A 27,676-nucleotide genomic window follows, 5' to 3' on the forward strand; every position below is an offset into this window, starting at 1 on the left:
CATACTGCCAAGGGGAACAACAAGAAACTTCTTCGTTGGAGTTTAGCTCTCCAAGATTTTGATTTTGAAATTCAACACATTTCAGGAGCTTCTAAGAAAGTAGCTGATGCACTCTCCCGTGAGAGTTTCCCGCAATACACTGGTTAAACCTTGTTCTTAAGATGTAGAATTCTTGTAGTTTACATACTTAGTAGTATATGTAAAGCTGCATGTGTTTTATTAATCTGTTTAGTCTTAAGTTCTAGAAAAAAATCACTGCCAGTGAAGTTCTGATCTCTTGTGGAAGTGATCTCCGTAGGTTAAGTTCAACTGCTGGGAAAGCGGTATCTCTCACCCTTCCCTTATTGGTTATTGATTTCATTGTTCCAGTGGAATATAACAGTAAGCCATTTAACAATCTGTAGGCAGATGCCTTTTTGCTGAGTGGGGAGTGTTATACAAGAAGAAAGTTCTTTTAAAGCTATTTCCTTTTCCTCAGTCTTACTGAGTTCAGCTTTAGCCAGTTCTACATCTGGGTTCTCCTAATGGCTTCCTAAAGAGTAATGGGAGAAGGGACAGGGTCTTGTGTAGTGATGCAGGTGAGATCTTTGGAGATGGAGGAATTTTTGCCTATTATGACCCACTTGCTTTGTAGACCATATCAGGGAGTGTCTCTTGCTTCTGGGGCCCCTAGGTTTGGAGTGCTGGTTCTATGATGGAACAATAATTGATCACCCATTCAGCAGGATGAGTATATGTACTTCTCTTGTCTGGGGACTGGAGGAGCTCATCTACTTGCGGAACAAATGCTGCTTCAATAATGCTTTGACCTAAAGCTTGACAGCAATCCAGAATATTGGCTGCTGACTGGTAGCAAAAAAACAAACCCCACTCTCCAAATGCTAACATCCTGATTAGCTTTCTTAGCAAAAGTTAGATGCAGGCTGGTAGTTAGCAACCTCTGTAGCATCCAGTGATAGGGTTTTTAGTACTGACTGGGCAACTGTAAGTGTTAAGATGAGTGATAGATGTCTTTCATCAGCAGTGTTCAGTCTCAAAGTGTGTAACTGTTGGCTTACAATTCATATTTTGAAATTCTTGATGACAGAATAGAAAACTTACATGTATTTTAGGAGTATATAGAAGACACAGCACCCCAAATATGGTCCCCCCAAGTTGCACTTGAAGTAGAGCTGAATGAAATGTGTATATGGACCTCTTTGAAGTGAATATTTGCAAAGAAATTTCTGTTTGATTGTGTTCATGACCCTTCTGTATTTGAATTCTAGGAATGTTCAAGCTTACATGTGGTGTTAGTGTACATAGTTGCAAAATGTGAATTTTAGCTTGACTGTTCAAAATCAAATGTTTAACACTATAATTGATTGTAAAATCTGCAGTTTGTGTTCATTAATTGTTTTTATTCCCTGATTGAAAGTAACGTCAATGTAACTAAGCAGTACAGTGCACGTTTTCAAATGAATAAATATTTTCGACAAAGTGCGCAAAGAATCACTTGTTGAAAGTCACAAATCTTGAATGACTAATAGATTTGAATTTCACAACCTGTGTATAATTTGTGAACAGAAAAAGGTTAATTTAATCAAATTAGTTCTTTATTGCACTTTATTTTCTTAGCTCCAGTTGTAAATCAGTCCTGTTCTCAACACTTAGGCCCCTGATCCTGCAAAGACTTGCACGTACTTAAATATATGCAATGGAATTATTCAGTGTGTATACTTAAGGACGTCTGTAAGTCTCACACTGTAACACATGAAGATATTTATTTTGTTTTTCATGTATGTAGATCAACAAATCTGAGAAGCCGGACAAGCCTGAGAGCTGTGATAATGTCAAGGTTGTCGTCCGATGCCGACCTTTCAATGAAAGAGAGAAAGTAATGTGCTACAAGATGGCAGTTAATGTTGATGAAATGAGGGGAACCATTACTGTTCATAAAACAGACTCTTCCAATGAACCTCCAAAGACATTTACATTTGATACAGTTTTTGGACCAGAGAGTAAACAGCTTGATGTCTATAATTTAACTGCGAGACCAATTATTGACTCTGTTCTGGAAGGATACAATGGTAAGTCTCTTATTGTCCTAAAAATTAAGGATCTCTTATGCTGTCAAAGTTCCGTCTGATTTTAGTAGGAGTTTATCTGAAGAAAGACTACTGGTGCTAGCACCATATTATTCATATAGTTAACTGTAACCTTGTTTTACTTAAAATAGACTATCCAATAAGGGTATTCACAATTATGAGTTTCCTGTTCCCAGTGGTTGTGCTTTTATAATTGGTAACAGATAATTATCAGTTACTTTGTGAGCATCAGGTATTAGCAAGGTTAGTGGGCCAAACTTCTCAGCTACTTTTTTTCTATTTGTAAAGGATTTGCATTTTATTTATCTTTTTAGCATACCCAGATTCTTGAGTGCTTTTCTTCTTGTAAAATATCAGTTGCCCTGCATGTGTCAGCAACTCTGTATTAACAACTTGGCATATATGTGTAATGGAAGAAAAATATTATAAATAATAGTAAGTTGCAAAGACTTCAAAGATCTAGGTGAAATACTTTATTTGTATTGGGTCAATGTAGATTGAATGCTAAGGCAAAAGCTTTGTTAAGGCTGTGTGTCAAGTGTATCCAGATATTCGAACAGAATTAATAATCTGTTTTTGGCCAGGAGTTTTTTGTAGAGGCAACAAAGCATAAACCTGACTTAGGAGCCAAACTTATTTTTGCAGTACTTGGGTCCATGATTCTGGTAAGTCTCTTTCTGATACAACTGAAGGAGGAAGTTCCATGCCTCAAAAATTGGTGATGTAATCCAAATTGTACCTGAGTCTGAAAATCTGTATCTTGGTTTGTGCTATGCCCATATGTGGCCTATGCTGAATCAATTTGAGGCTGCTACAACTGTGGTTGAATGAATGCTGATGCCCACTCATGAGCAGTGGCCCTGAGGCAGACTCTCACCACTCCATAGCCAGTTACCCTTTTAAAAAGAAACTTATGTTTCTGCCTTATGCTTGTCTTAACAGGTTTGTACATATTCTGGAACATGAGCTATGCTTGTCTAGTTAATTACTCTTCTTTGCCTTTGTACAAGACAAAAATTGAAATATTCTTTTAAATTTAAAAAGTAGAAATGAGTAAATGTGCCTGAACAAAGTCTCATTCATTCTACATTTGCATATTTGTTCTCCCTGTTAATAGAATGCATTATTGATTGTCCTAGCTCCGTTGGTTTGTGTGAAACATATTCCTAGAGCAATTGTGCTTGACTGAAATAACACATTAATCATTTGTGGTAGTTCAGCCCTGTTTGCAAAGACTGTACAACACTTACATTTTCTCTAAACCTGTATACGGTATATTGGAAAAGCTGGTCCATTCTAACTCATGGTGGTTTTGGTAGTGCCAAGGTAATGATTAAAAACTGCCATCTTTGGTATTACAATTCCTTATAAATATTTTTCTTGTACTGCAGGCACCATCTTTGCATATGGACAGACTGGCACAGGCAAAACTTTTACCATGGAAGGTGTACGAGCTGTTCCTGAACTTAGAGGAATCATCCCCAATTCATTTGCCCATATATTTGGTCACATTGCAAAGGCAGAGGGGGACACAAGGTGAACTAATTTTCTTCCTTTGCCTCATCCCTATCCCTGAGACAAGCAATAGATTGAAGCACAAGCTTTCAAAGATCTTGGGTAAAATCCCAACCCCATTAAAGTCAATGGGAGTTTTGCCATTAGCTTCATTGTGGGCCAGGATTTCACCACTTGTGCTTAAGCACATCTTTGTTTATGAATCAGTAAGCTGTCAGTTTGTATTAGTACTCTGCATGTTTTCTTTGTGCACTGAGATCAAAACAGTTACATTGAACAAATATTTCAGTTTACAAATGTCATTTTTAATCTTAGATTTTTGGTTCGAGTGTCTTACTTGGAAATTTACAATGAAGAAGTGCGTGACCTGCTCGGAAAAGACCAGACACAGAGACTAGAGGTGAGGATGGAGTGTTTTGAATCACTGACATTTTGCATTTTAAAGGAACAATTTGTCTCTTCAAGAACTGCATATTAAAAGAACACAGGCAGACCTTGAAGGGAAAGAAAAGTTTTCCTTAGCACCAAAGATGACCTTTTGCAACTATCAATATTTTGCCTTTTGTAATTTTTCCTTCTCACTTAACCTTTAGTCTAGTCATGTAACATTATTTCCCTCACACTCTAGACTAATTCCTCTCAGGAGAATTTGGGGAAGAATAGATGAAAATATTCAAAACAGGATACAAAAATATATTCTATTCAGCACTTGTATTGCTGTCAAATGAACTCAGTGGCTGAAGTTCCTTTGTCCTTTTACACTGGTGTTTTTTCCTATGATTCCGTCAGGGAACTTCTCTCATTTTTATGGCACGCTTTCTCACGATCTTATGATTGTCCCAAAGACTTTTGGGAGCTCCCTGACAGACTGTAAACTGCTCAGTGAGTTATGAACCTGTTATAAGCATAACAGTTTGCGGGGTGGTATATTTACTCTCTGGTTCTAGGCCAGTGGGTTTCAACCTTTTTTCATTTGCAGCCCCTAAAAAATTTCGAATGGAGGTGTGGATACTTTTGGAAATCTTAGACATAGTCTTCGGATCCCAAGGGGTTCAGCAGCCATGGTTTGAAAACCACTGTTCTGTGGTAACGACAACCTTTTGCGGACCCCTTCGACATAGTCTGCAGACCCTCAGGCTCTAAACCATGGCTCTTTAGCTGACTTCATAACAACTCTTCCCAGGGCTAGGGGAAAGATGTCGGCATCTGTACAGAATAGGAGAGTGGCATGGGGGGTGTACTCTTCAGATATTGTAGCAATCCCTTGAAACCTTTGTCTGTCTAAAGTACTTCTTTTGAGAAAAGAAATAAGAGATGAACAAGCCAGCTTTTTATTTGTTAAATACATCAGAAATTCCCAATGGTTCCTGGGGCCAGGAAACAGTTGATTAGACTGAGTGCTTTCTCTTCCTCTGAATGTGCTATGTGCCTACTCCCCTCTTTGAACCCCTCTTTACGATCTCTTTGGAGATTTGAGGCTTCCTCCTCATTGGTGTTCCCTCCATTTGATTTGCCTTGGCAGAAGTGTCAGTAGAAGGCTACAACATTCTTGATCCATAGGCTTGTATGGTTCTGATAAGTCATGCTTATATAGAACAGAAACTATGCTTCTAGAAATAGAAGTACACTCGTGCATTATGTTATGATAACTGGCATATGCGAATACTGCAGAGAACAACTTCCAAAAATAATCTCTGTGCACCTCCTCAAGCAAATCTGTTTCTTCTTTAGGTTAAAGAGAGACCTGATGTGGGAGTTTATATCAAAGATCTTTCAGCGTATGTTGTAAACAATGCAGACGATATGGACAGAATCATGACATTAGGCCACAAAAACCGTAAGTAGTACTCATTATTAGGGTTTTAAACTCTTGTCCAGAGCACAGTTTAGTGTAGCACTATGCATTGTCATGTAGACAGTTGACTTTGAGACATGAGTGTAATCTTCAGGAACTGCATACTCAGCTGAGCAGCGAGAGGAGTGTCTCCTTGCTAAGTCCTGTGATTCAGGAGCAGCCGATGGAGGTAGGACAGACCCTATACAGCAGCTTTTCTTGGCTGGAAGGTTTGTTCCAATGTGAAGTCTTGATGGTGCTATAGTTGAAGGTGTGAGAGTGGGGCTTGAAAGTGCTGCAGCTGAGGTGGTGAGAATACAGCAAAGCAAAAGAGGGAACCAATGGGTCTTCTAGTTGGTCTTGAACTTGCCCATTCATTCTCCTTTTCTTCCTCTCACCTTTGCCAAGGTGAACAAGCATTAGACCAGTGTTATGCTCTGTAGTGTTGTAAACTGGTGATGTGATTGCATGTTTTCTCGGAGCAACAAAACAGCTCATTTTAGCATCCAGGACACTTTCTGAATGAAGTATTTTAGGTTAATATACAAATCAAGCAAGGGTTAATGACTGTCACTGCCACTACTTTGGAAACTGCAATATTTTTACTACTCTTAAAATACAACTCAATCAGCAAGGATTAATGGTCTGACCCTATTGGGTACCGAGCATCATCTGTCTTAGAGTTGCAGTCTTTGCTGAGTTAGTTGTCTTTTCCAAAGTAGATGAATGGGTGTGAGGCTGCCTGGTGCCTTTTGGGATTGGCCCTTGAAAGGCATATGCAGGGATACAACTAGACGCAAAACCTCTGCTTCTCTTTCAAATGATTGCATATCCAGACTGAAGATGAATGCTGCAATTTCAAGCACCAGAAAAAAAATCCTTCACCACACTGTCTGAGGGGAGATGAATCACATTTATTAGCAGCATCAGAAACCCTGCAAAATGTTGGTGTTATAGCTGAGATAATTATTGCACACTAATTATTAAGTATTATCATTTTCAGAAGTTAAACAAGTGTATTCAACTGTTTTAAGTACGATTATAATCTCTGTAAATTATAACTGTTTAGTGGTGTCTTTGTTTTCAGAGTAGAGACTATATTTTACCATACAGTTCATTGTTAATTCTGATGTTTTTGGGTCTCTTCAATAAAGGTTCTGTTGGTGCCACTAATATGAATGAGCACAGTTCTCGTTCCCATGCCATCTTCACTATTACCATTGAGTGCAGCGAGAAGGGTGTTGATGGAAACATGCATGTTCGTATGGGCAAACTGCACCTTGTAGATCTAGCTGTAAGTAGTAACATGCAGATCTAACAAAATGCTGGTTGTGGACGGTTACTGATTGTTATGCTGGACTCTTAACAAGACAGGCGAAAGGCACTGCCCCTCCTTCAAAGAGCTTACAACATAAGGCCCAGATCCAGTAAAAGTTTCTGTGGGGACAGACTGCTGTGAAACCCCACTTAAATCAATGCAATTCTGCCTCAGTGCAAGATCAACCTATGTGAAATAAATTGCAGGATTGGGGCCTTCCTTAGACATGCATAATTTTTCCAGTGGAGGGGATGGCCAAGGGAGGACAAGGGGGTATAATAATCAGATTTTTGAGGTTACTCAAGTGTGTTATGTGCATCTAGACAGTTCCATTACACTTTCACAAGAATGAATGTAATTGTTTATAAGTTACTTGATGTTTTTTTCCTCATATCCATTGATTGGGGGAAGCAGATCATATTTAAAAATTTACCATTCGGGTGTTAAGTGTTGTGTATTAGCTACAGTTTGTTTTTCTAAAATAAATTTTTGTATATGAGAATGGTATGTTCCATTTTTCCAGCTATGTCGTTTTGCTGTGCACTCTTCAGTTCAGTCTGAAGAGTCTATTAAGACCTGCTTGACCCTGTCCTTTCATCCTCTAAATGCCTGTGTATTCCTTTTGCCAGGGGTCAGAAAGGCAGACAAAAACTGGAGCCACTGGGCAACGACTAAAGGAAGCCACAAAAATTAACCTTTCGCTTTCCACTCTTGGGAATGTTATTTCTGCATTGGTGGATGGCAAGAGCACTCACGTGCCCTATCGTAACTCTAAATTGACTCGACTTCTTCAGGATTCCCTGGGGGGCAATTCAAAAACCATGATGGTAAGAATGGGATACGCCAAAGTTCAATGTCCCAGTAACCTGGTTTATGTCTTTACTTCAATTCCACCTTAAAATTCTCATGGGAATAGTCTGGCGCTGGTATTTATCTCTCTTATTTCAGGACTGTGCTCTTTCATCGATGCGTAGAAATGTAGGGCAGAAAGGGACCTTGAGAGGTCATTTAGTCCAACCCCTATGCTGAGGCAGGGCAAAGAACCTAGAACATCCCTGATATGTGTTTGGGCAACCTGTTCTTAAAATCCTCCAATGATGGTGCTTCAACAGGCTCCCTTGGAAGTCTGCTCTGGTGTTTACTGTTCTTACAATTAGAAAGTTTTCCTTAATATCTAATCTAAATCTCCCTTGTTCTACTTTTAGTGGACATAGATAACGATTGCTCACCATCCTCTTTATAACAGCCCTTCACATATTTGAGACTTCTTTCAGCCCCCCTCCCCCTTCCCAGTTTTCTTTTCTCAAGACTAAACATGCCCAGTTTTAACTTTTCCTCATAGGTAGGGTGCTACCAAATTCATGGTCCATTTTGATTAATTTCAGAGTCAGAGGATTAAAAAAATTATAAATTTCATGATTTCAGCTATTTAAATCTGAATTTATAGGGCATTGTAATGGTTGGTGTCGTGACCCAAAAAGGAGTTGAGGGGGGAGGGTTGCGAGGTTACTCTGTGTGTGTGTGGGTGTGTTGCGGTACTGCTACCCTGACTTCGGCGCTGCTGCTGGCACTGGTGCTGCCTTTAGAGTTGGGCAACTGGAGAGAGGCAGCTGGCTAGGAGCCTAGTTCTGAAAGCAGAGCCACTGCCAGCAGCGCAGAAGTAAGGATGGCATGGCATTGCCGCCCTTACTTCTGCGCTGCTTCTGGCAGGGTGCTACCTTCAGAACTGGGTGCCTGGCTAACAGCCACCGCCCTCCGGCTGCCCAGCTCTGAAGGCAGTGCAGAATTAAGGATGGCAGTACTGTGACCTTTACCTAAAATAACCTTGTGACCCCCCTGCAACTCCCTTTTGGATAAGGACCTTCAGCTTGAGTAATGCTGGTCTCCTAAGTTCCCACTAAGCGACGCAGCAGCCAATTAAATGCTGCGCAGGCACTCAGGGTTGCGATGGGGAGAGATGCCCCAGACTCAGCCCAGCCCTGGACCTGCCACGGCCACGGCAGAAATGCCTATCCTGCTGCCCTAACCCCAGAGCTGCCGTTGGGAGAGGTGCCTCTCACCTCAAGCCCAGGTGCTGCTGTGGCGAGAGAGAGCTGGGGGGAGTCCTCTCTCTCCGACGTAGCACTGGGGCAGCCTGCACCCCAAATCCCTCACCTTCTTCCCCCTGTACCGCGATCCTCTGCCTCAGCCCTGAGCCCATCATTCCCTGTCCCAGCCCTGAGACTGCACCTTGAGCCCCCTCCCACACTCCGAACCCCTCGGTCCCACCCCCACCACATTAATTTTATTATATGCGCCAATATGGAGGTGATGTGTGACACATCACCTCCATATTCGTGCACATAACAAAATTCATTCCTCTCATGTGTGGGAAAAATTAGAGGGAACGCTGCTGGTCTCCCCCATGAAATCTGTATCGTATAGGGTAAAAGCACACACAAGACCAGATTTCACAATCCGTGATGCATTTTTCATGGCCATGAATTTGGTAGGGCCCTACTCATAGCTCAGGTTTTCTAAACCTTTTGTCACTTTCTGTACCTCTTTTCTGAAATTTCTCCAGTTTGGCACATCTTTCTTAAAATGTGGCACCCAAACTGGATCCAGTATTCCAGCTGAGGCCTCACCAGTGACTCATAAAGCAGTACACTTACCTCCTGTGTCTCATATGCAACAGTCCTGTTAACATACTCTCATTCTGTAAGCTTTTAGCCTCACCTTTATCTGAATATAAAATTATCACTTCATGGACATGGGAGGCTATGGACCAGCACAAGAGTACCCAGACATATAGGGTCAAATGGAAGCTGTGCTTGTGCATCCCAGCGCAGGATTAGCTCATGCTCTGGAGGCAGCAAAAAAATACAGTTTGCAGGCAGAAAACTACAGGAAGGGATTTGCAGAACAGGGCATGGGTCTACATGTCATTTGTGTCATTCAGGCTTTTACATGCTGCTAAATCCCATACACACAAATAACTCCTTTTTTTGTATGTAACAGTGTGCAAATATTGGTCCAGCAGACTATAATTATGATGAGACTATCAGCACACTAAGATATGCCAACCGTGCCAAAAACATCAAGAATAAGGCCAGAATTAATGAAGATCCCAAGGATGCCTTGCTCCGTCAGTTTCAAAAAGAAATTGAAGAACTTAAAAAAAAGCTGGAGGAAGGTAACTCCCCTTGTTCCTAATAATGTTCTCTGTACCTCTAGGTTATTCTGTTCCTGTATGACATGTCTCCTTTTTAAAGATGTACCGTGGTATGCTTTTCAGGAGTTTTGTAATGACATCTGAAGTCCCCATGCTTTTAAATATGAGTTTCAGTTATATAATTGTCTCAAGTAAAGAAAAGAAACCCAGAGATCACCCATAAATAGAAATAGATGGTATGCATATAATTCTATGCTGAATGCAAGCTAGAGCTTTTCTTCAGTTAAGTATTGGATTTGTCCACTAGATGGTATTTAGAGCTAACATAAGATAGCAGATTTCATCATTTCTTTTCTCCTTGGTTTAGGTTTGGATGTGACCTATATATAGTTGAAATGTACTAATTTTAAAAGTCTCATTCATGTTATGTTAATGACAGATAGGCGTCAGGCTGGGGACAAGTGCAAATTGGGGGTTTAAAAAGCATAATGACAAAGGGTTAAATCGTCTCTTAGCAGAAAAAAGTGTGTGGGAAGGGAACAAGTGCCTCCAAAACTCTCAAACTGAATTTGTAGAGGTGGCTGTTAAGTCTCTTTATAAAGAATAAGGGGGTTACACTATATAAAACCATATGGTTCCACAGGCTCTTTGAGCAATTGAACCCTGCACATCCCACAAAGGAGAACCAGCCTCTTCCTAGGTGGGGTTCTTGGCAGCGTATAGCCTGAGGGAGCACAGCTACGATTCCATTGGTTTATACAGCCACATGAGTATCCTAACAACTGTGGATAAGGGAGAAGGCACAGAGAAGGAGATTTCCACTCGGATTTCCACTTGGAAATCTTTTCAATCCGAGAGAGACACGGAAAGTACATCAGTGTTCCCACGCCCTGTTCTTAACTCATTATTTCAGCCCTGTTGAGTCCCTTTGCTAATTTTGGGTCCTGCACTGCAGAATAAATGCCTTGCAAATGGAAGTCTGATTAAAGCATACAGCTGAGAAACTGACACTAAAACTCATGGATGTAAGGATGCAGCTGTGCTACTCTTCTGAACTTTAAAATGTAATTAAGTGCAAGAGTTCTGACAGACCTTGGTTTCAAATTCAAGTTGAAGTATTAAAAACACCAAAGCATACTGTGATTATAGCAGAGAGCCATCTTTTCAGAAAACAATTGAGAGACTCTGGGACATTTAAAAAATTCATCTATATGGCATAATGCTTAAAGTGTAAATATTTATTCCTGATGAACACAGTAGTCATTTTTCTCTGTATTCAAAATTTAATCTAAAGTGTTTAGAGGCAAAATAATACCTTGTTGAAGAATCGTAGCATAATAATGCTTAGCACTTGTGCTTTACAAACACTGTAATATTAGACTCCAATCGCAAACTTTCTGAAATACATAATTACAGGTAGAATGTTGGTATGTCAGCATATTTTGGAACTGGACTCTCAGCCTTACTGAGATTGCTGGTTTAATATTTGTCTGTTTTTATACGCTGAAAAAGAAACATGGACCTATTACATAAGTAAACAAATAGAAAAACCCAGTTCTCCCCCAAATCTGCATTGCCTGTACAGTCATTTAATACCTACTGCCAAGACACTGTTCAAATAAAATTGAAGGTAGATAAAATGCTGCTGTTACAATTACTTGTGTGATATGCTGTGAAAGAGATTGCCTTGGAAACATATATTTGTGTTTTAGGGGAAGAGATATCTGGCTCTGATATCAGTGGTTCTGAAGATGAAGATGAAGATGATGATGGGGAGATTGGAGAGGATGGGGAAAAGTGTAAAAAACGAAGGGGTAAGGTGTCAGCATGCTCTAATTCTCTTTTCCTTTGTCATCAAGAAGTATCCAGAAATATCTTTGCATAAAGGAATCGGTATGCAACTTTGCTTAAGTGTGAATTTAACTGAGACTGTAGTAAAGTTGTAGTGCCTGCTGCAATTATCATTACCTCTTGTAGAAACTAAGCCGTTTGAAGCAGTCAGTCTAGCTAGACTGCTATACCTTTTATATAGCATCTGCTTCCACTTGGGTAGTTTTGCTTGTAGTAACTTTCTCTTACGTGGTGGTTCCCTGATTACAGCCGGGTGGCCGCGTATGGTTTGTTACTGTGCATGTCTATGAGATTATTTGCAAGCACACACAACAGAACTGCCTCTGGGATATGGAGTTGTGGGGAGAGGGTAGGGTTGCCAATTCTGCTTGGACGTAGCCTGAATGTTTCATCACATGACATAATCTTTAATTAAAGATTAATCTTTGAATCCTGGAGGGTTGGCAATCCTAGATGGGAGAGTCCAACAGTCTACCAGGAAACTTAGTGGCCTTGTCTAATAAAAGCCTGCTGTGTATTTGGAAGAGATGAAGGAACTCCCATTGACTTCTCTTTGCTGGAGTAGAGACTGTAGGCTTGGGCTCTAATATTACAAGCTAAATTCATCCTGTTAGTTAAACTATTTTAGTGCTCAGACTTCTTTCTTGTCTGAAGGGTGGAATGCATTTAAGCAGAATTCCAGACTTAACGCTGGAGGGAATCTGTTACATTTGACTTCACTCTGTTTTCTTCAGAGGGGCTCCAAGCTCAAATGCCAGTTTTAACGAACCTTTTTATGTTAAAGGTTAAAGATTTACACAGATTTAAAAAGTACGTCTTGCCATAGTGAAACTCCCAGAACTCTATCCTGAGCCTAAATTCTGCAGCATTCTCTACAATCTGTTTCATTGTTGATATTTAATGAGGCCTCAGTCACATTATTGATTATCAGTATTGCAACATAATTATATTAAATCTACAATATGATGTTTGGTTTAAACAAGTCCTTTCAAGCTTATGTGGGATTGTTTTTGATGTTCATGTTACAGCTGTTTGTCATGTTCAGTCAAATTGCTGCTAGTGCTGTGAGCATGGTTACCTGGTGTGTGTTTAAAAATCCATGAGTGACCTTTCTGTTTTGTTCACATGTTTTCAATTGGTTAGATATTACATTTACATGTACTCTACTTGATGTTCATAGTGGGTTGTGAGCCCACAAGGGCAAAAAGTAGAATTGTTGTAACTGATCTTCAGTACAATTACAGAAATCTCTCCGGGGGTGAAGTTCTGCTTTCAAGTTAACCTGTGCAAATCCAGAAGGTTATCTGAGTTCAGAATTTAGCTCAAAGTGAAGTAATATGCCCTTCATTGCTAAGTGTTATAAATCTTCAGCATATGCCAGTTCAGAGGATTGTATGGTGCTGAGAATCTCCTGTCAATTAAGATTAATTGATTCCAGAAATTCATTGCATATACTATTGTTTAATAGGTCTGTAGCCTAGCACTTGTCTCGTGTGCTAGGGTAGTTTCTTGTGGCAAAAAAGCTGACCACCACTACTTACGTTGGTGCTTTAAACTAATAGATTATAAATAGTGTGGTGGGTCAAGTGTTCTCTTGCAATTTAGTTACCTTAGTGAACTGTTCAACAGGTTTCTTTTTAGTAACTGCCCCTTTGCAGGCAGGTATTATGACCATTTATAGGACAAATCCTGTTTGGATTCAGGTGCCTGATAACATAATGAATGGTGCATATACTTTCAGAGTCTGTAGAAGTAAGGTGAAAATAGGCATATGAGTCACTTTCCATTTTGAGCAATACAACAAATAAAATAACTAGGCATATTGGGTTTCATACTAGACATGGTCAGGATCGATTTTTGCTGAAATATGGTTGTTCTGTAGCATAAATTTTAGTGTAAGAAATGGTGGCACTACAATCTAAGAGAGATCCAAGCAAATGCTTCCAAACATAAGTATTACTTTGCCTTTTCAAACCAGTTTGCGGGTTCTTCTGGGGTTCTTTGGATTTCTTTCCTTTGGATCTAATTTTTAGCTGCGTGTTTCTTCATATTCTTGTTTCTTCTTTCCTGGGTTTTCCGTGGGCCTTACTTCTTTGTTTTCCAGGCAGTAGCAGCAGCAGTAGTTCAGACTCCACATGCTCTGTCATAGAGAAACCTCTGGATAAGTCCTTCACTAGTGAGTGGGAGCTCTTAAGTCATTTAACAAAGCTTTGGCCTTTCCATAACCTGTGCACTCCATTTTGTAAATGCCACACTGGTCCCTGCCACTTTTTTATTTAAGAGAAAAATGTGGATTTATAAGTTGGCTAAAGCATGCTTTTCTTTTGCTGCTTCCAAGCTTTAAATAATTGTTCAACGTGCAACTTAGCTTAATGTTTGAGACGATGTAAGGCAAGTTAGTGCTTTGTTCGAGCTAACTGTAAAGAGATGGGGAAATAGGATGGAAAATCCAATTCCAGTTTTTGTTTCATTGGCTTCCTTCTCTATTAAGACATTGGCAGAGAACAAATCAGTAGAACAATCAAAATCCTACTTTAGATTTATAATCTGGAAAGGGGGCTAGATAATATTTGGTTAATTCAGTCCTTTGATCTGAAGAGATCTGGATTCAGATCTTTAAGGGTGGCAAGTAAAAGTGACTTGTCTATTGTGGAAAGATATCCATGTGTCTATAAATCATCATTTGCTTGAGCATTATTGCCATTCTTTGCTCAGAGAAGAGGCCAATGGTCTGGGGGGCTCTAGGCAGGGCTTTTGGTCCTCTTATGAACACTAGAATGAATTAGAGAGGGCTGTTTTACTCCAAGTACCCTTTAAAAGCCCTAATTCCAGGTTGGTGGAACTTTCTAATACTAGTTTGTAGCTTACTTCTGCAAGCCTGAGTTGCACTTTTCCCCTTTCTTAGGCAGAGAGAGGCTGATAGTTCAAAGTGTTGATATCTAGTTATCTAAAAGGGAGAGCTCCTTAGTTTCTAAACTGTTCATTTATTGGTGGTATTAACATTTTTCCACCAATAGTAAAATACAAAATCCCATTTACTTGTCACATTCAAGAAGGCTTGAAATGTAAAAACCCTCTAGTGGTTTACATTATTGAAGGCATTAAAGTGCATTTGCTTTTCCAAACTTGCATTTAACCAGAATATTTGGATGTGGGCAATTTACTTAATGGCAAGTTGCCCACTGAAATACTTCGGGACCACTGCACCTCCTGTCAGTGGGTGAAGAGACTCCGATTTACTATGGTGGAAGTTGGCTCAGGCCGTCAGTGGTAGAATGATCACTACTTGTTCTACAGTCAAAATAGTAGTTCTCCTCATATGTTGTGTTGATCTTTTGCATGGTGTCTTCCTTCTGCATTATCCTTTTTGTTTTTTTTTTTCTTTTTTCCTGTTTCATTCTGATCACACCTGCTTTGGATAACCAAAATTGGCCATACATCTCCATGGAAGCATCAGTTACTGCAAATTAACCTACTAATATCCTGTTCGGTTGAACATAGAAATCTTGTGCTGAAATCCCATATGTGCAGTTGGTAATATAAAACAAATAATTGACTTGGAAATTTCGCTAAAATGCAAAGCAAGCTTTCTTTCTGTGTGCTAAGTTTTTATACAGGTAATGTAAAAAAAATTGGCTACCTTGAAAACATAACTCTCTTACTTTCGGGTGATAGATGCCCTCTTGGATGTTTCTTAGGGCATGATCTTTGCGGCAGGCTCGTAATGTCATATATAGAATCTGCATTATAGTGAACTGAATAAGAGAATGCAAGAATGGGTTGAAGATGAATCGGAATACTCAAAAAAACAAAGCGAAAAAAAAAAAAAAAAAAAAAAAAAAAAAACAAAACCTTTTGGTTCAGAAAATTTACTCTGGCCAACCCTAAAATCATAATGCAAATATTTGTTTAATGGCTTCTTAGGTCTCAATGATGATTCTGCTGATTTTTTTTCTGTCTGTAGATGCAGATTTAGATGAATCCTTTTACTGATACTGATGATCTTTATCACAAAACTATCAAGCAGTAATGTTTTTCTTTTTCCTCCCTTTTTTATGCATATGCTGCCTATCTGCGATTTGCTTACTACTTCCTCTTAATGCAAGATCAAGCAGGTTGGTGTGATTGATTTGTGATTGATAGTGCAGATACAGAGCTTGTAAAGGGTCTTGCTGCTCAATCTAACTTTCACTCTTTAAAATTGAGAAGACCTAAGAATGTGTTTTAACAGGTAAGGGTCCTTCATTCACCTGTCCCTGAACTTTTTGCTTAAGGATTTCTCTATATAGAATTTCACAGAAAACTCAGACTTCTAAAGCATATTGCCCAAAGGTTGGTCAACCAAAATACTGTGGCTGTGAACCTACATATTACTGCTTCTTACCATCTGGCCAACAGGAGAAGCAAATGGATTCTAAACCAAATTATTTTAATTGTTGTATTCCTGAATTACTGTCACATATCGTACCACGAAATTATATATTACACCCAGATACCTACATAATTCCCTTCTACACCCCATTGCTAGTGTGTGTATATTTAAAATAGGGATGTTGATTAATCAGTTATCTCACGCGATTAACTCAAAAAAAATTAATGGCAATTAATCTATTGTTTGTTGTTTAACAGTAGAATACCAACTGAAATTTATTAAATATTTTGGATGTTTTTTACATTTTCAAATACATTGATTTCAATTACAACACGAACACAAAGTGTATAGTATTTTGGGATTACAAATATTTGCACTTTAAAAAGATACACAAAAGAAATAATATTTTTCATTTCATATAAACACTGTAGTGCAATCTCTGTTGCGAAAGTGCAACTTACAAATGTAGATTTGTTTGTTATATAACTGCACTCAAAAACAAAAGTGTAAAACTTCAGAGCCTACAAGTCCACTCAGTCCTACTTGTGCAGCCAGTCGCTAAGACAAACAAGTTTGTTTACATTTACAAGCGATAATGTTGCCTTCTTCTTTCTTACTTCACCAGAAAGTGAGAATAGGCATTTGCATAGCACTGTCATACCTGTAGTTGCAAGGTATTTACGTCCCAGGTATGCTAAACAATTGTATGGCCCTTCATGCTTTGGCCACCATTCTAGAGGACATGCTTCCATGCCAATGATGATTGTTTTAAAAAAAAAAAAAATGCCATAATTAAATTTGTGGCTGAACTTGGGGGAGAATTGTATGTCCCCTGCTCTGTTTTACCCACATTCTGCCATATATTTCATGTTATAGCAGTCTCGGATGATGACCCAGCACATGTTTTCATTTTAAGAACACTGTCACTGTAGGTTTCCTAAAATGCAAAGAAGGTACCAATGTGAGATTTCTAACAGACCCAAGGTGTAAGAATCTGAAGTGCCTTCCAAAATCTGAGAGGGACAAGGTGTGGAGCATGCTTTCAGAAGTCTTAAAAGAGCAACACTCCGATATGGAACCAGAGAACCCGAACCACCAAAAAAGAAAATCAGCCTTCCGCTGGCGAGATCTGACTCAGCTGATGAAAATGAACATGCATTGGTCTGCACTGCCTTGGACTGATATTAAGTAGAACCTGTCCCCAGCATGGGTGTATGTCCACTGGAATGGTGACTGAAGCATGAAGCATATCTAGCACATAATTACCTTGCGGCGCCAGCTACAACAGTGCCTTGTAAATGTCTGTTCTCACTTTCAGGTGATGTTCCAAACAAGAAGCGGGCAGCATTATTTTCTGCAAATGTAAACAAACTTCTTTGTCTTAGCGATTGGCTAAATAAGAAGTAGGACTGAGTGGACTTGCAGGCTCTAAAATTTTACATTGTTTTATTTTTGAATGCAGTTTTATGTACATAATTCTACATTTGTAACTTCAACTTTCATGATAAAGAGATTGTTCTACAGTACTTGTATTGGGTGAATTGAAAAATACAATTTTGTTTTTTTACAGTGCAAATACTTGTAATAAAAAATAAATATAAAGTGAGCACTGTCCAGTTTGTATTCTGTGTTGTAATTCAAATCATATATTTAAAAATATAGAAAACATCCAAAAATATTTAAATAGTATTCTATTATTGTTTAACAGATTAATTTTTTTACCCGCTTGACAGCCCTAATTTAAAAATAATTAAGGTGATGTTTCAGTGTCTTTACAAAGTTGTGTGTGTGCACACAAGGGAGAGCCTTTTACTGAACAATGTTTGGCAGGGTATTCTATGGGTATTTTTCCTCCCCTCCTCCCCCCTTCTCCACCTCCGCGGTGGTGGCAAATTGTTGCTATTGGATTTTCATATATGTAAGTTTGTTTTTTTTGGTCTAGATTTTGTTAGAATGTGTCTGGGAAAGATCAGAACAGGGTAAATAAAGGGTATTTTCCACCCAATAAAAGTTCTAGAAATCTAAATTAGCTTGGTATCTTGCTATCCTCTCTGCTACCGCTCGTGCAATTAATCTGAAACCTGTTCATGTTCACATGCATTGATATATTGTGCAGTATTGGAATTAAGATCTTCCCAATCCAAAGTTATTGTTCAACTAATGTTAATCTCTGAGATTTGGAGGATGATTTATAGGAGCCATTCTTCTTGTTCTAAACTTCTGAATTATTTGCAGATGACCTTTTAGGTTGCTGAACTCAGTCTGAATACCAGTTAGCTACTTAAGTTACCCCCATTGTAATCACAGAAGTGTAGGTGTAAAAAATTGGTTTGGTTTTTACTTTCTACCAGTGGTCATATCTTGAAAGTACTACCTTATAGAACATCACAAATCCCACCACTCCAAAATCTCTGAATAGACACTGCTACAAAGGCAATCCGAGTCCATAAACTGTTGTCCATTCCTTATCTGCTGTTATCTAATAGGGCTTTTCTGCATTTCTCTGCACATTGGAGTTCTTCATTTTGGACAATACAGTCTTACAAGATCTTACTGCTAACTTTCGCAGTGACACTCCATAGGGAATGGAATACAGAAGGGTACCTTGGAGAACATTTCTTCTAGTGTGAATTTTTGGAAAGTGGAATTCTGAACTTAGCTTTAGAACTCAACTCTTCTAATAGGCTTCAAAAAGAAACAAAGTGTAATCGCTTCTCTTTAGAATTAGATGCTAAAGTTTGCATAAAAAATAAACTCTGGATTGAACTGTGCAGACTAACTTTTCATTATCCCTTTAAAGAAATTTAAGTTTAAAATTTCTGGCTCTTTTTAAGTTGGCAGTCTTTCACAAGAGTTTTATTCTTTTTTTAAATTTGATTTTAGTACAGTACACTAATATTAGCTTAATATTTCAGTGTGTCCATTGGTAATACATAGCAAAAGCAGAGCTTGAGTGGCTTGTAAATGTCACTAGATCTCCAAGATGGAACTAGTCTGGTATGCACATAACTCTCTTATAAGTCCATTACTATTTTTCTTCTTGCCCAATTTCTAGAGTGCCACTGCATGGCTTTGTTGAAGTCATAGTCTTAATAAGAAAGCTACGCTAAAGCCTTTGGTATAAAAGTTGCCTTTGTTGGACAGTGATGTGATATAAGCTGGTTTCCTGACAGAAATGGAAGCATCGCCAGCATCTCCTAAATATCCATTAGCACTGAATAGTATTATTATAAACTCCAGTAGCTGCAGAGATACAATAGAACTATATATTGTCATTGAAATCCTTACTTAACTTTTGTTGAAAATCACAGTTAATTTGAAATCTGATGACAAGATAGAAATCTTCACTGTAGTAAAAGACAGTGTTTTATTTATTTTTGTCATCAAATAATTAATCTGAATCTTTCCAAAGGCAAGAAGAAAGTTTCCCCAGATAAAATGGTAGAGATGCAAGCCAAGATCGATGAAGAGAGAAAAGCACTTGAAACCAAGCTTGACATGGAAGAGGAAGAGAGAAACAAAGCCAGGGCTGAACTGGAGAAGAGAGAGAAAGATCTGCTCAAAGCCCAGTTAGTATTGCATCATAAAAACAATTTTTTTTTTTTTTACAGTTCAGTAATCAGACCCAATTTGGGATGTGTGACTGGTGGAAATTAAAATGAATTGGTAGAGTGATGCACAAAAGCCATTACAGCAAACGAGCTTCATGTTTAGATTCTGCTCAGAAAACACAATTTAAAAAAAAACCCTGCATTTTTAAATTGCTTTTTCAAAATTTCAGCCAGCCAGAGAGAGAGCTTAAAAAAAAAAAAAGGCATCCACATTTGAAAAAGCTGGACAAGCTCCTGTATATATTGACTGCTAATGAAGTAGTCAAATACTAAGAACCATCATAACAGCTTTTACTGCCATACAGTTTAATGAGATGGATGTGCTTGATTCTGGGCACAGAACTTAACCTTGATGTGGAAAGACTGATCCAGGCTGGAGCTGGAAAGTGACCTGTGAGTTCTCACAGGGCCTCAGGGCAGAGCATAAGGCAAGCAGGTGCACGAGGCACATGGCTGGTGGAACAAGGGCTGGAGAGGTAATGGACTTGTGTGTTAAGCCTCCATGATCCCCACTTGTTTTTCCCTGGCCTCCATGTGTGGTTATTTTCTCCTCTCCCTGCCACCAAGGCCCTCAGGTAATCAGCTGCTGCTGCCACATCTTATTCTCTCTCCTCCTGGGTCTCCATGCTGGCTGGGCCCCAGTAGAGGGAGCACTGAAAGTGGAGGAGGAGACAGTCTCCCTGATCTTGGTGCCCCAGCAGCCCCTAGTGAAAGGGAGGATTTGCCACAAGAGAGACTGTTCAGTGTCAGCTGCCCTGTTTGACTTTAGCTGCAACTCTTTTTCCAGTGAGTTGTGTATTCTTCTTCTTACAATCTCAAAAGGAAGATGAGTGTTCAGGCCTCCTCCCACCCGGAGGCCATGCCCCACCACTAGAGAGAGCCTGGAATACATGGTCTTCCACTCCCTGTCTCGCTCTCATCAGACAGGAACACCAGTCACTGCTGGAGAAGTTATCAGCTCTGGAGAAGAAGGTGATTGTGGGAGGTGTGGACTTGCTGGCAAAAGCTGAGGAGCAGGAGAAACTTCTAGAGGAATCTAACATGGAGCTTGAAGAGCGAAGGAAAAGAGCCGAGCAGCTTCGCAAAGAGCTTGAGGAAAAAGAGGTTTGATCAGCTTCCTTATTGTAGCGCTGATGATTTTAACTGACAGGCCTGATTGTGCTCACCTTTGATTGCTTCTCTTAGCCTTGTGCGCCCACTTGATATGGAAGCTATGGCAGGAGCTGGCCAGCATTCCTAGAGACTGACACCTGAAATGGGTAGGCAGTACTCTGGTACGGAAGTCTGTGCAGGGACTAGCTTTATAGCAGCGAGTAAAAGGTGGGTAGGGGGCGAGACAGATTAGTGTAAGCAGAGCTAGCACTTCACTTACTCCAAGTAGTGTCTCCTCTGGTTATACCACAGCCAAATGCTTCTATGACAATAGTAAATTGTGTGTTGTCTTTTGTTTTTAAATGTTGTAAACAGCAAGAGCGCCTGGACATTGAGGAGAAGTACACCAGCCTGCAGGAGGAGGCACAGGGCAAGACCAAGAAGCTGAAGAAAGTCTGGACAATGCTAATGGCTGCAAAATCAGAGGTCGGTGTCTAAAAGAGTTAGTTTATAAATATAACCAAACAAGTCTGTTTCGGAAATACTGTGGCCTACATTGTGTAAACCTGGAAAAGTGCTTTGCCAGTGTCTTTATAAAGCACCTCTTGGTTTGTATGTTTTCAGAGAACTAACTGAACACTGGTAATTTGAGCCTCTGGGGGTTACATCTTTAAGCTTTTCTCTGAATCAGTGAGGGCTAAGATGACCAGACAGCAAGTGTGAAAAATCAGGGCGGGGAGTATTAAATGCCTATATAAGAGACGCCCCCAAATATCAGGACTGTCCCTATGAAATCAGGACATCTGGTCACCCTAATGAGGGTGAGAATTCTTTTTCTTTGAAATGAAAGCGGAGGATCTCATTCATATGACTGTGGGAGCTGGAGTTTTAATAAAATAACCAGTTGTCACTAAATGTTAAAAAATCATCAGTTGCCAACACACTCTGCACAATCCCCTGCTCCTGCTTGACTTGGATAGTCTTTATCTTTCTGTCAGAGTAATGTAATAACACAACAGAATACGGGATTAATAATTTATCTTAGTTGTATCTCCTTAGAAATTTCACTCTTGTTTTTCTTCTCTCTCCTGTGACCTTTCATCTCTATATCATATTTTTCTCCTTTCTGTAGTTTTTTCCCCTATCCTACCCCTCTGACTGGTATCCCCTAATCACGCACCACCTGGCTACCACATTCTTTCCCTGTCCTGCCAACGTGGGGGAGCTCAGAATGTCTATTGGCTGGTGCCTGTAGCCCATGCTGCAGGAGGTCTTCAGGCCGAGAGTTGCTTCCTGCAGCTGGCTGTGGTGCATAGTAGTCTGTTGGATAATGGGATTTTCTTTAGGGTGTGCAGGCCCCTTCCTTGAGCAGGGTGTACCTAGACTGCTCTGCTCCTGGTTCCTTCCAACAAATGCAGACCCGGGGATTTGCAGAAGTTTTGTAGCCAAAAAGTACCAGTCTGAGCTGGTATGTTTAATTTATCAATTCTTGGATAGTTTTAGAATAAAAGAATTCATTTTGCTTATGAATTTAGATGGAGATGGCCTTTCATCAGTCCATGAAGAGCAACAACGTTTTTAAAGGCTTTCATGTTTGAACTACTACTAGCTTCCTGATGGCTTGTTTTATTGTCCATAGATGGCAGATCTGCAACAGGAACATCAGAGAGAAATTGAAGGATTGCTGGAGAATATTCGGCAGCTCAGCAGGGAGCTTCGTCTTCAAATGCTCATCATAGATAACTTCATTCCTCAGGACTATCAGGTAAAGGAAAGGAAGCCTAGTCTTGGATTTGGGGTTTTTAGCAATGTTAGAGACACCCATTGATTCCTCCAGCATTCCTTCTGTCTCCACCAGTAGTGGGAGTGGCTCAGCACACCTCATCTCTGTATCCAGTTTGTTAGAGCTAGTAGGTGTTTAATAGCATAGCACAAAAAAATGAGTCACATAAGATTCTAACTTATGTATATATTTGTAAAGGAGTATTTATAAAACACAGAAAACCTCTAATAAAATGTAATTAGAAGTAAAGTCAAGATTATTAGGTTTGTTTCAGACCAATGCAGTTATATGAACATGCTACCAGGTGCAGCTCTGTCACATTTCTATATTAGTTTTAAATCACTGTCAAAAAACATGAGAATCAGAGACCCCAGATGTTACTGAATCAATCTTTTTGAAAATACCAAGAGGGAGGTTTCTGGTGATTACAGTTGTTCACTAAGCAGAATGACTTCACCAGTCACCTTTCTCCCTCTAGTCTTTATGTAATGCTTTGAAAAGCCTGGTTGAGTATATTGATAAAGTGAAGCAATAATTTGATTATCTGAGGAGGATCCACTTCCTCTTCACTCTGTCTAAAATATCTGAAGCATTTTCTAAAATTGAAGGCCATCTCTACAATGGGAAAATATATACCTGTAATTGTCCACTGTGACAGCTTCACCCTGGGACTAAGCAGATTATGGACAACAGTGGTTACAGATAGCTGATGGACTGCACCAGCAGGGAATTACAGGCCCAACTCTGCCAACGTGTCCTTAATATTCATCTTTCACTCTGCTCTTCACAGAAATGAAGATCTCCTGTTGGACCTCCTACTATAAAAAGTATTATTGATTCAGGATGAACAGTTCCCATCAAAAGGGAGTAAGAGTTACAAGGCACAAAGCCAGATTATGTAGCCTATCCAAAGCCAAAATGTTAAAACTGATGTAGATCCCCCAAAACAGGGCTATCCGTTCACCACAAGAATATTAATGAAAATTGATCCATTTGCCAGAATGGCTCGTGGAATGTTTCAGGACCTGTTTTGGTCTAGGGACAGTTGGATGAAGGTGCAGTTAGCAGCAGTACTTGATGTTAAAAGCCACACAACATGACAGTACCTGGAACTTTCATTTTTTACTTTCTTTGTAGTGCTCTCTTGGCTCCCCAGTGTATAGTATCCCTGAGATTCATTGTATCTGACATTTTAAATACCTCACACCACCCAGTACAAAACACACACAGCCTTTTTCCTTTGTTTTTATTAATATCACATCTGGACAACTATCTTAATGATATCAGCATAACTGGAGACCTGTACATGTGCAGAATACCCCAACATGCACTGGAACAGGTGATTCAGGATAAGGGTATGTCTACACTGCAATAAAAGATCCACGGCATGGCCATGGCTGGCCCAGTTTAGCTAACTCAGGCTAGGGCTGCAGGGCTAAAAATTGCAGTGTAGATGTTCAGGTTTCAGCTGGAACCCAGGCTCTGAAACCCTACAAGCAGGGTGGGTCTCAGAGCCTGGGCTCCAACTGGAACCCAGACATCTATGCAGCAATTTTTAGCCCCATAGTCCCAGTCAGTTGACGTAGGCTGTGAGACTTGTTTCCACAGATGATGATGATGATGATTTTTTTTTTTTTTTTGTGGCAGTGTAGACCTATCCTCATAGGCCATGGCCTTCAGTGCGTGTGTGTGTGGTTTTTTTAACATGGTATGGCCATCCACATCAGTGAACTAGCCTTGATTAAATTAACAGGGCTTTAATGCTCTTGTTAAATTCACTTTGCCCAGGATCTCTTGGGTGTGCCTTATAGAACATGTATTTAGAGTGTATGAAGAGTTAAAACTATTATTTTTCTTTTTTCTTCTAAGGAAATGATTGAAAACTATGTTCACTGGAATGAAGACATTGGAGAATGGCAGTTGGTAAGCTTAATTGATAGAAAATGCAGGTAGCTACATTAGTGCAATGCAAAGGTGCTCAAGGGGTATTAATGAAAGTGAGGGGTCTCATGCTAACTCTCCAACCTTAGCTATACAGTTTTCATTGACTAGTTAGATTGTGCCATAACGGAGAGTCAGCATTACTCTGATAATCTTCATGTTTGCACTTCCTGACTTCTGCACTTTAAGACGTGTAGCATTCATGTCTCTTGCAGTTAATTCTCTGGCTTTCCTAATTATCTGGCATTCCTAAAGCAAACCAGGATGCAACCCTTTTTCTGTTTAATACTATTAAAATGCAAATTCCAATTTGGAGTTCACCTTTCGTCAGAATAAACGGAGTAGGTGAGGGAGATGAGCTCTCCTCTTTGTTGCAGCCATTGTTGGGCTGCAGACTGCTTGAAACCTGTTCTAACAGGGCAGAGGCACTTCAGTTGACATACTGTATCATCACAACAGAAGGCCTTTTAAACAAGGGAAATTTAGGACTTGCAGGGAATTATAGTAATACTGCGACTGCAAGATCTCTGTGATGGGTTTGTTACTTAACCCAGATGTTATGGCCGGTTTTTGTTCGGTGTTTGAGGATTTTGGTGTTTCATGGACATGAGCTAATCAAAACTATTGCAGCTGTCACCAACAATATTAGCAGCTATGTTGTTGGAACAGAAAGGGTCATCTGAAAGCTTTATATATATATATATATATATATATATATCTTGCATCATGCCGTGAAGTCCACTAGACTGGCAAACTGCCAAGGGGAGTAAAAGTTCTAGATGTGTAAATGCTCAATTTAGCCACTAGTCCTAGGAAGTTCTGCTTCAGGTACTTCTATAAAGAACATCCCAGCTGCAGTTGGGGGTGGGGGGGGGAAGTAAAGCTAGAAAAACACATTTTTCAGGGTACTAAAATTATTCATGAATTTGGGATTGAATTTGACAAAAAAACTGGACAACAAAAATGTTGGAAATGTCAAAATGAACTGTTTGACAATGTTTTGAATCCACATTTCAAGACAAAAATTGTCAAATGTTTTGATTTGACCCAAATTAAAAAATTTTGAATATTTTTTTGTTTGTTTGTTTTGGTGAGAAAAAGAAAAATTGGTTTGAAATGAATGGATTTAAAAAAAATGATTCACTCATCTCTAATCCAAGATAATCTTAACTGTCGTGATGGGTTAAAAGTGCAAAGTGGGTCTTTCATTTTACAGACTCCCAGATGAATTGAATTGAGGCTGGAAGCAAATATAAACCTATCCAATTGTGAAATCAGTTTTACAATATAGTTGACTTTGCTAACAGATCTTTCTCTTTCTTTAAGAAATGTGTTGCATATACAGGGAACAACATGAGAAAACAGACCCCAGTACCAGATAAAAAGGAAAAAGATGTAAGTGTCTCTTCTTAAATGTGGATCAAACTGTATAGATTGATAGCGTACAAGCCAATGAATACCCATGTGTGGGGCCCTACCAAATTCATGGTCATTAAAAATGTGTCAAGGACAGGGAAATATAGTCTCCCCCCATGAAATCTGGTCTTTTGTGTGCTTTTGCCGTATACTATACAGATTTCATGGAGGTGACTAGCGTTGCCCAAATTGGGGTTCCTGACCCTAAAGGGAGTTGCAAGGGACTCATGGTATTGCCACCCTTATTTCTGTCCTGCCTTCAGAGCTGGGTGACCAGGGAGTAGTGGCTGTTGGCCAGGTGCCTAGCTCTGAAGGCAGCACCCTGCCAGCAGTAGCACAGAAGTAAGGGTGGCAATACCATACCAGGCCATCCTTACTTCTGCACTGCTGCTGGCTTCGGCTCTGCCTTCAGAGCTGGGCTCCCTACCAGCAGCCGCTGCTCTCCAGCTGCCCAGCTCTGAAGACAGTGCCACTTGCCAGCCAAACAGTGGGCAGAAATAAGGGTACGTATTGCAAACAACCCCCCCCCCCCCGCAATAACCTTGCGACCACCCCACAACTTTTTTTTTCGGTCAGAACTCCTACAATTACTGTGAAATTTCAGATGTAAATAGCTGTGAAATCATGAAAATTACAATTTTTAAAATCCTCTCACCATGAAATTGAGAAAAATGGACCTGAATTTGGTAGGGCCCTACCTAAAATGTACTGCATCTGCTGTAAAATTTTCAAACTCTGATTTTTATAGTCTTTGGTGTTTTGATGAAGCATGCTTCTTGATAAGTGTTATCAAGAACTATGCTATCACTTCTGTAAGTGTTATATACACACAGCTGTAAAATGGATTCTGTGTATTCTTTCCCTAGCCCTTCGAGGTGGACCTTTCCCATGTTTATCTAGCTTACACAGAAGAGAGCCTGAGGCAGTCTTTGATGAAATTAGAGAGGCCGAGGACTTCAAAAGGAAGATCAAGGCCTAAAACCAGTAGAAGGTGAGAGTTCTTGTGAAATGGTTTTGTATGTGATTGGGAGCTTCCATGTGAAGTGTTCTAAGTCCTAACTAAGAGTTTATTTTGGGGATCAGTCCTGTAGGCTGCATTTGGGCATCCCTTTAATCTGAATGTGAGTTAAGGAATGAACACAGGACCCCAGGCCCTTTGAGCAGTGCTATAATGCATTCAACATAGAAAGTAATTGAACTATAGTGAATGCTGATCAAAATCCATAATAGTTGGAAAGCACGCTCTGTTGATTTAAGGACAATTTTCTGTTGCCAAGATATGAGATTATTAGAGCTGGTTGTGATTTCTCCTCTTTTTTTTTCAAAAACTGACAGTTTCTTTTTTCCCCCTTTTTAAATAATTTTGGAATTTAAAAAACTAACTTTTCAGACTACATGATCTTATATCTGTGGAGAGCTATAAAAAGGGGTATAAGATTTTTCATAGTATAAATAGTGGGGGTATCGAGGTGGTATGTAAATGAATGGAATTAAATGGAAGACACACATGAATACATGCCTCAACAATGCTAAAATCACTGAAGCCTACGCAGAGGAATATAACATTCTATAGGTGATATGAGGTAGAGACTCAGTAAAGGTTTCTGAGTTGCTGAGTTTAATTCTGGTTCCAGTTTGGGCTAATTGTCCAAAAAGCCCAACAACATTAAGATTGGGAAAGTAACACCAAGCCAGCAAACGT

General features: G+C 39.6%; 1 protein-coding gene across 1 annotated transcript in view; it reads left to right on the top strand.

Annotated features, from left to right (window-relative positions):
* Positions 1-27,676, top strand: part of KIF3A (kinesin family member 3A) — a 45,051-nt gene that overhangs the window by 12,616 nt on the left and 4,759 nt on the right. The window contains exons 2-16 of the mRNA XM_032769141.2: positions 1,787-2,069; positions 3,479-3,623; positions 3,918-4,002; positions 5,334-5,439; positions 6,591-6,730; positions 7,384-7,581; positions 9,755-9,929; positions 11,621-11,722; positions 19,544-19,700; positions 20,666-20,846; positions 21,210-21,320; positions 22,474-22,599; positions 24,487-24,540; positions 25,885-25,953; positions 26,841-26,965. Coding sequence (XP_032625032.1) covers positions 1,787-2,069; positions 3,479-3,623; positions 3,918-4,002; positions 5,334-5,439; positions 6,591-6,730; positions 7,384-7,581; positions 9,755-9,929; positions 11,621-11,722; positions 19,544-19,700; positions 20,666-20,846; positions 21,210-21,320; positions 22,474-22,599; positions 24,487-24,540; positions 25,885-25,953; positions 26,841-26,965 — 2,057 coding nt within the window. The remainder of the gene's footprint in view (positions 1-1,786; positions 2,070-3,478; positions 3,624-3,917; positions 4,003-5,333; positions 5,440-6,590; positions 6,731-7,383; positions 7,582-9,754; positions 9,930-11,620; positions 11,723-19,543; positions 19,701-20,665; positions 20,847-21,209; positions 21,321-22,473; positions 22,600-24,486; positions 24,541-25,884; positions 25,954-26,840; positions 26,966-27,676) is intronic.

The sequence above is a fragment of the Chelonoidis abingdonii genome, chromosome 7 (assembly GCF_003597395.2).
Source record: "Chelonoidis abingdonii isolate Lonesome George chromosome 7, CheloAbing_2.0, whole genome shotgun sequence".
Classification (NCBI taxonomy): domain Eukaryota; kingdom Metazoa; phylum Chordata; order Testudines; family Testudinidae; genus Chelonoidis; species Chelonoidis abingdonii.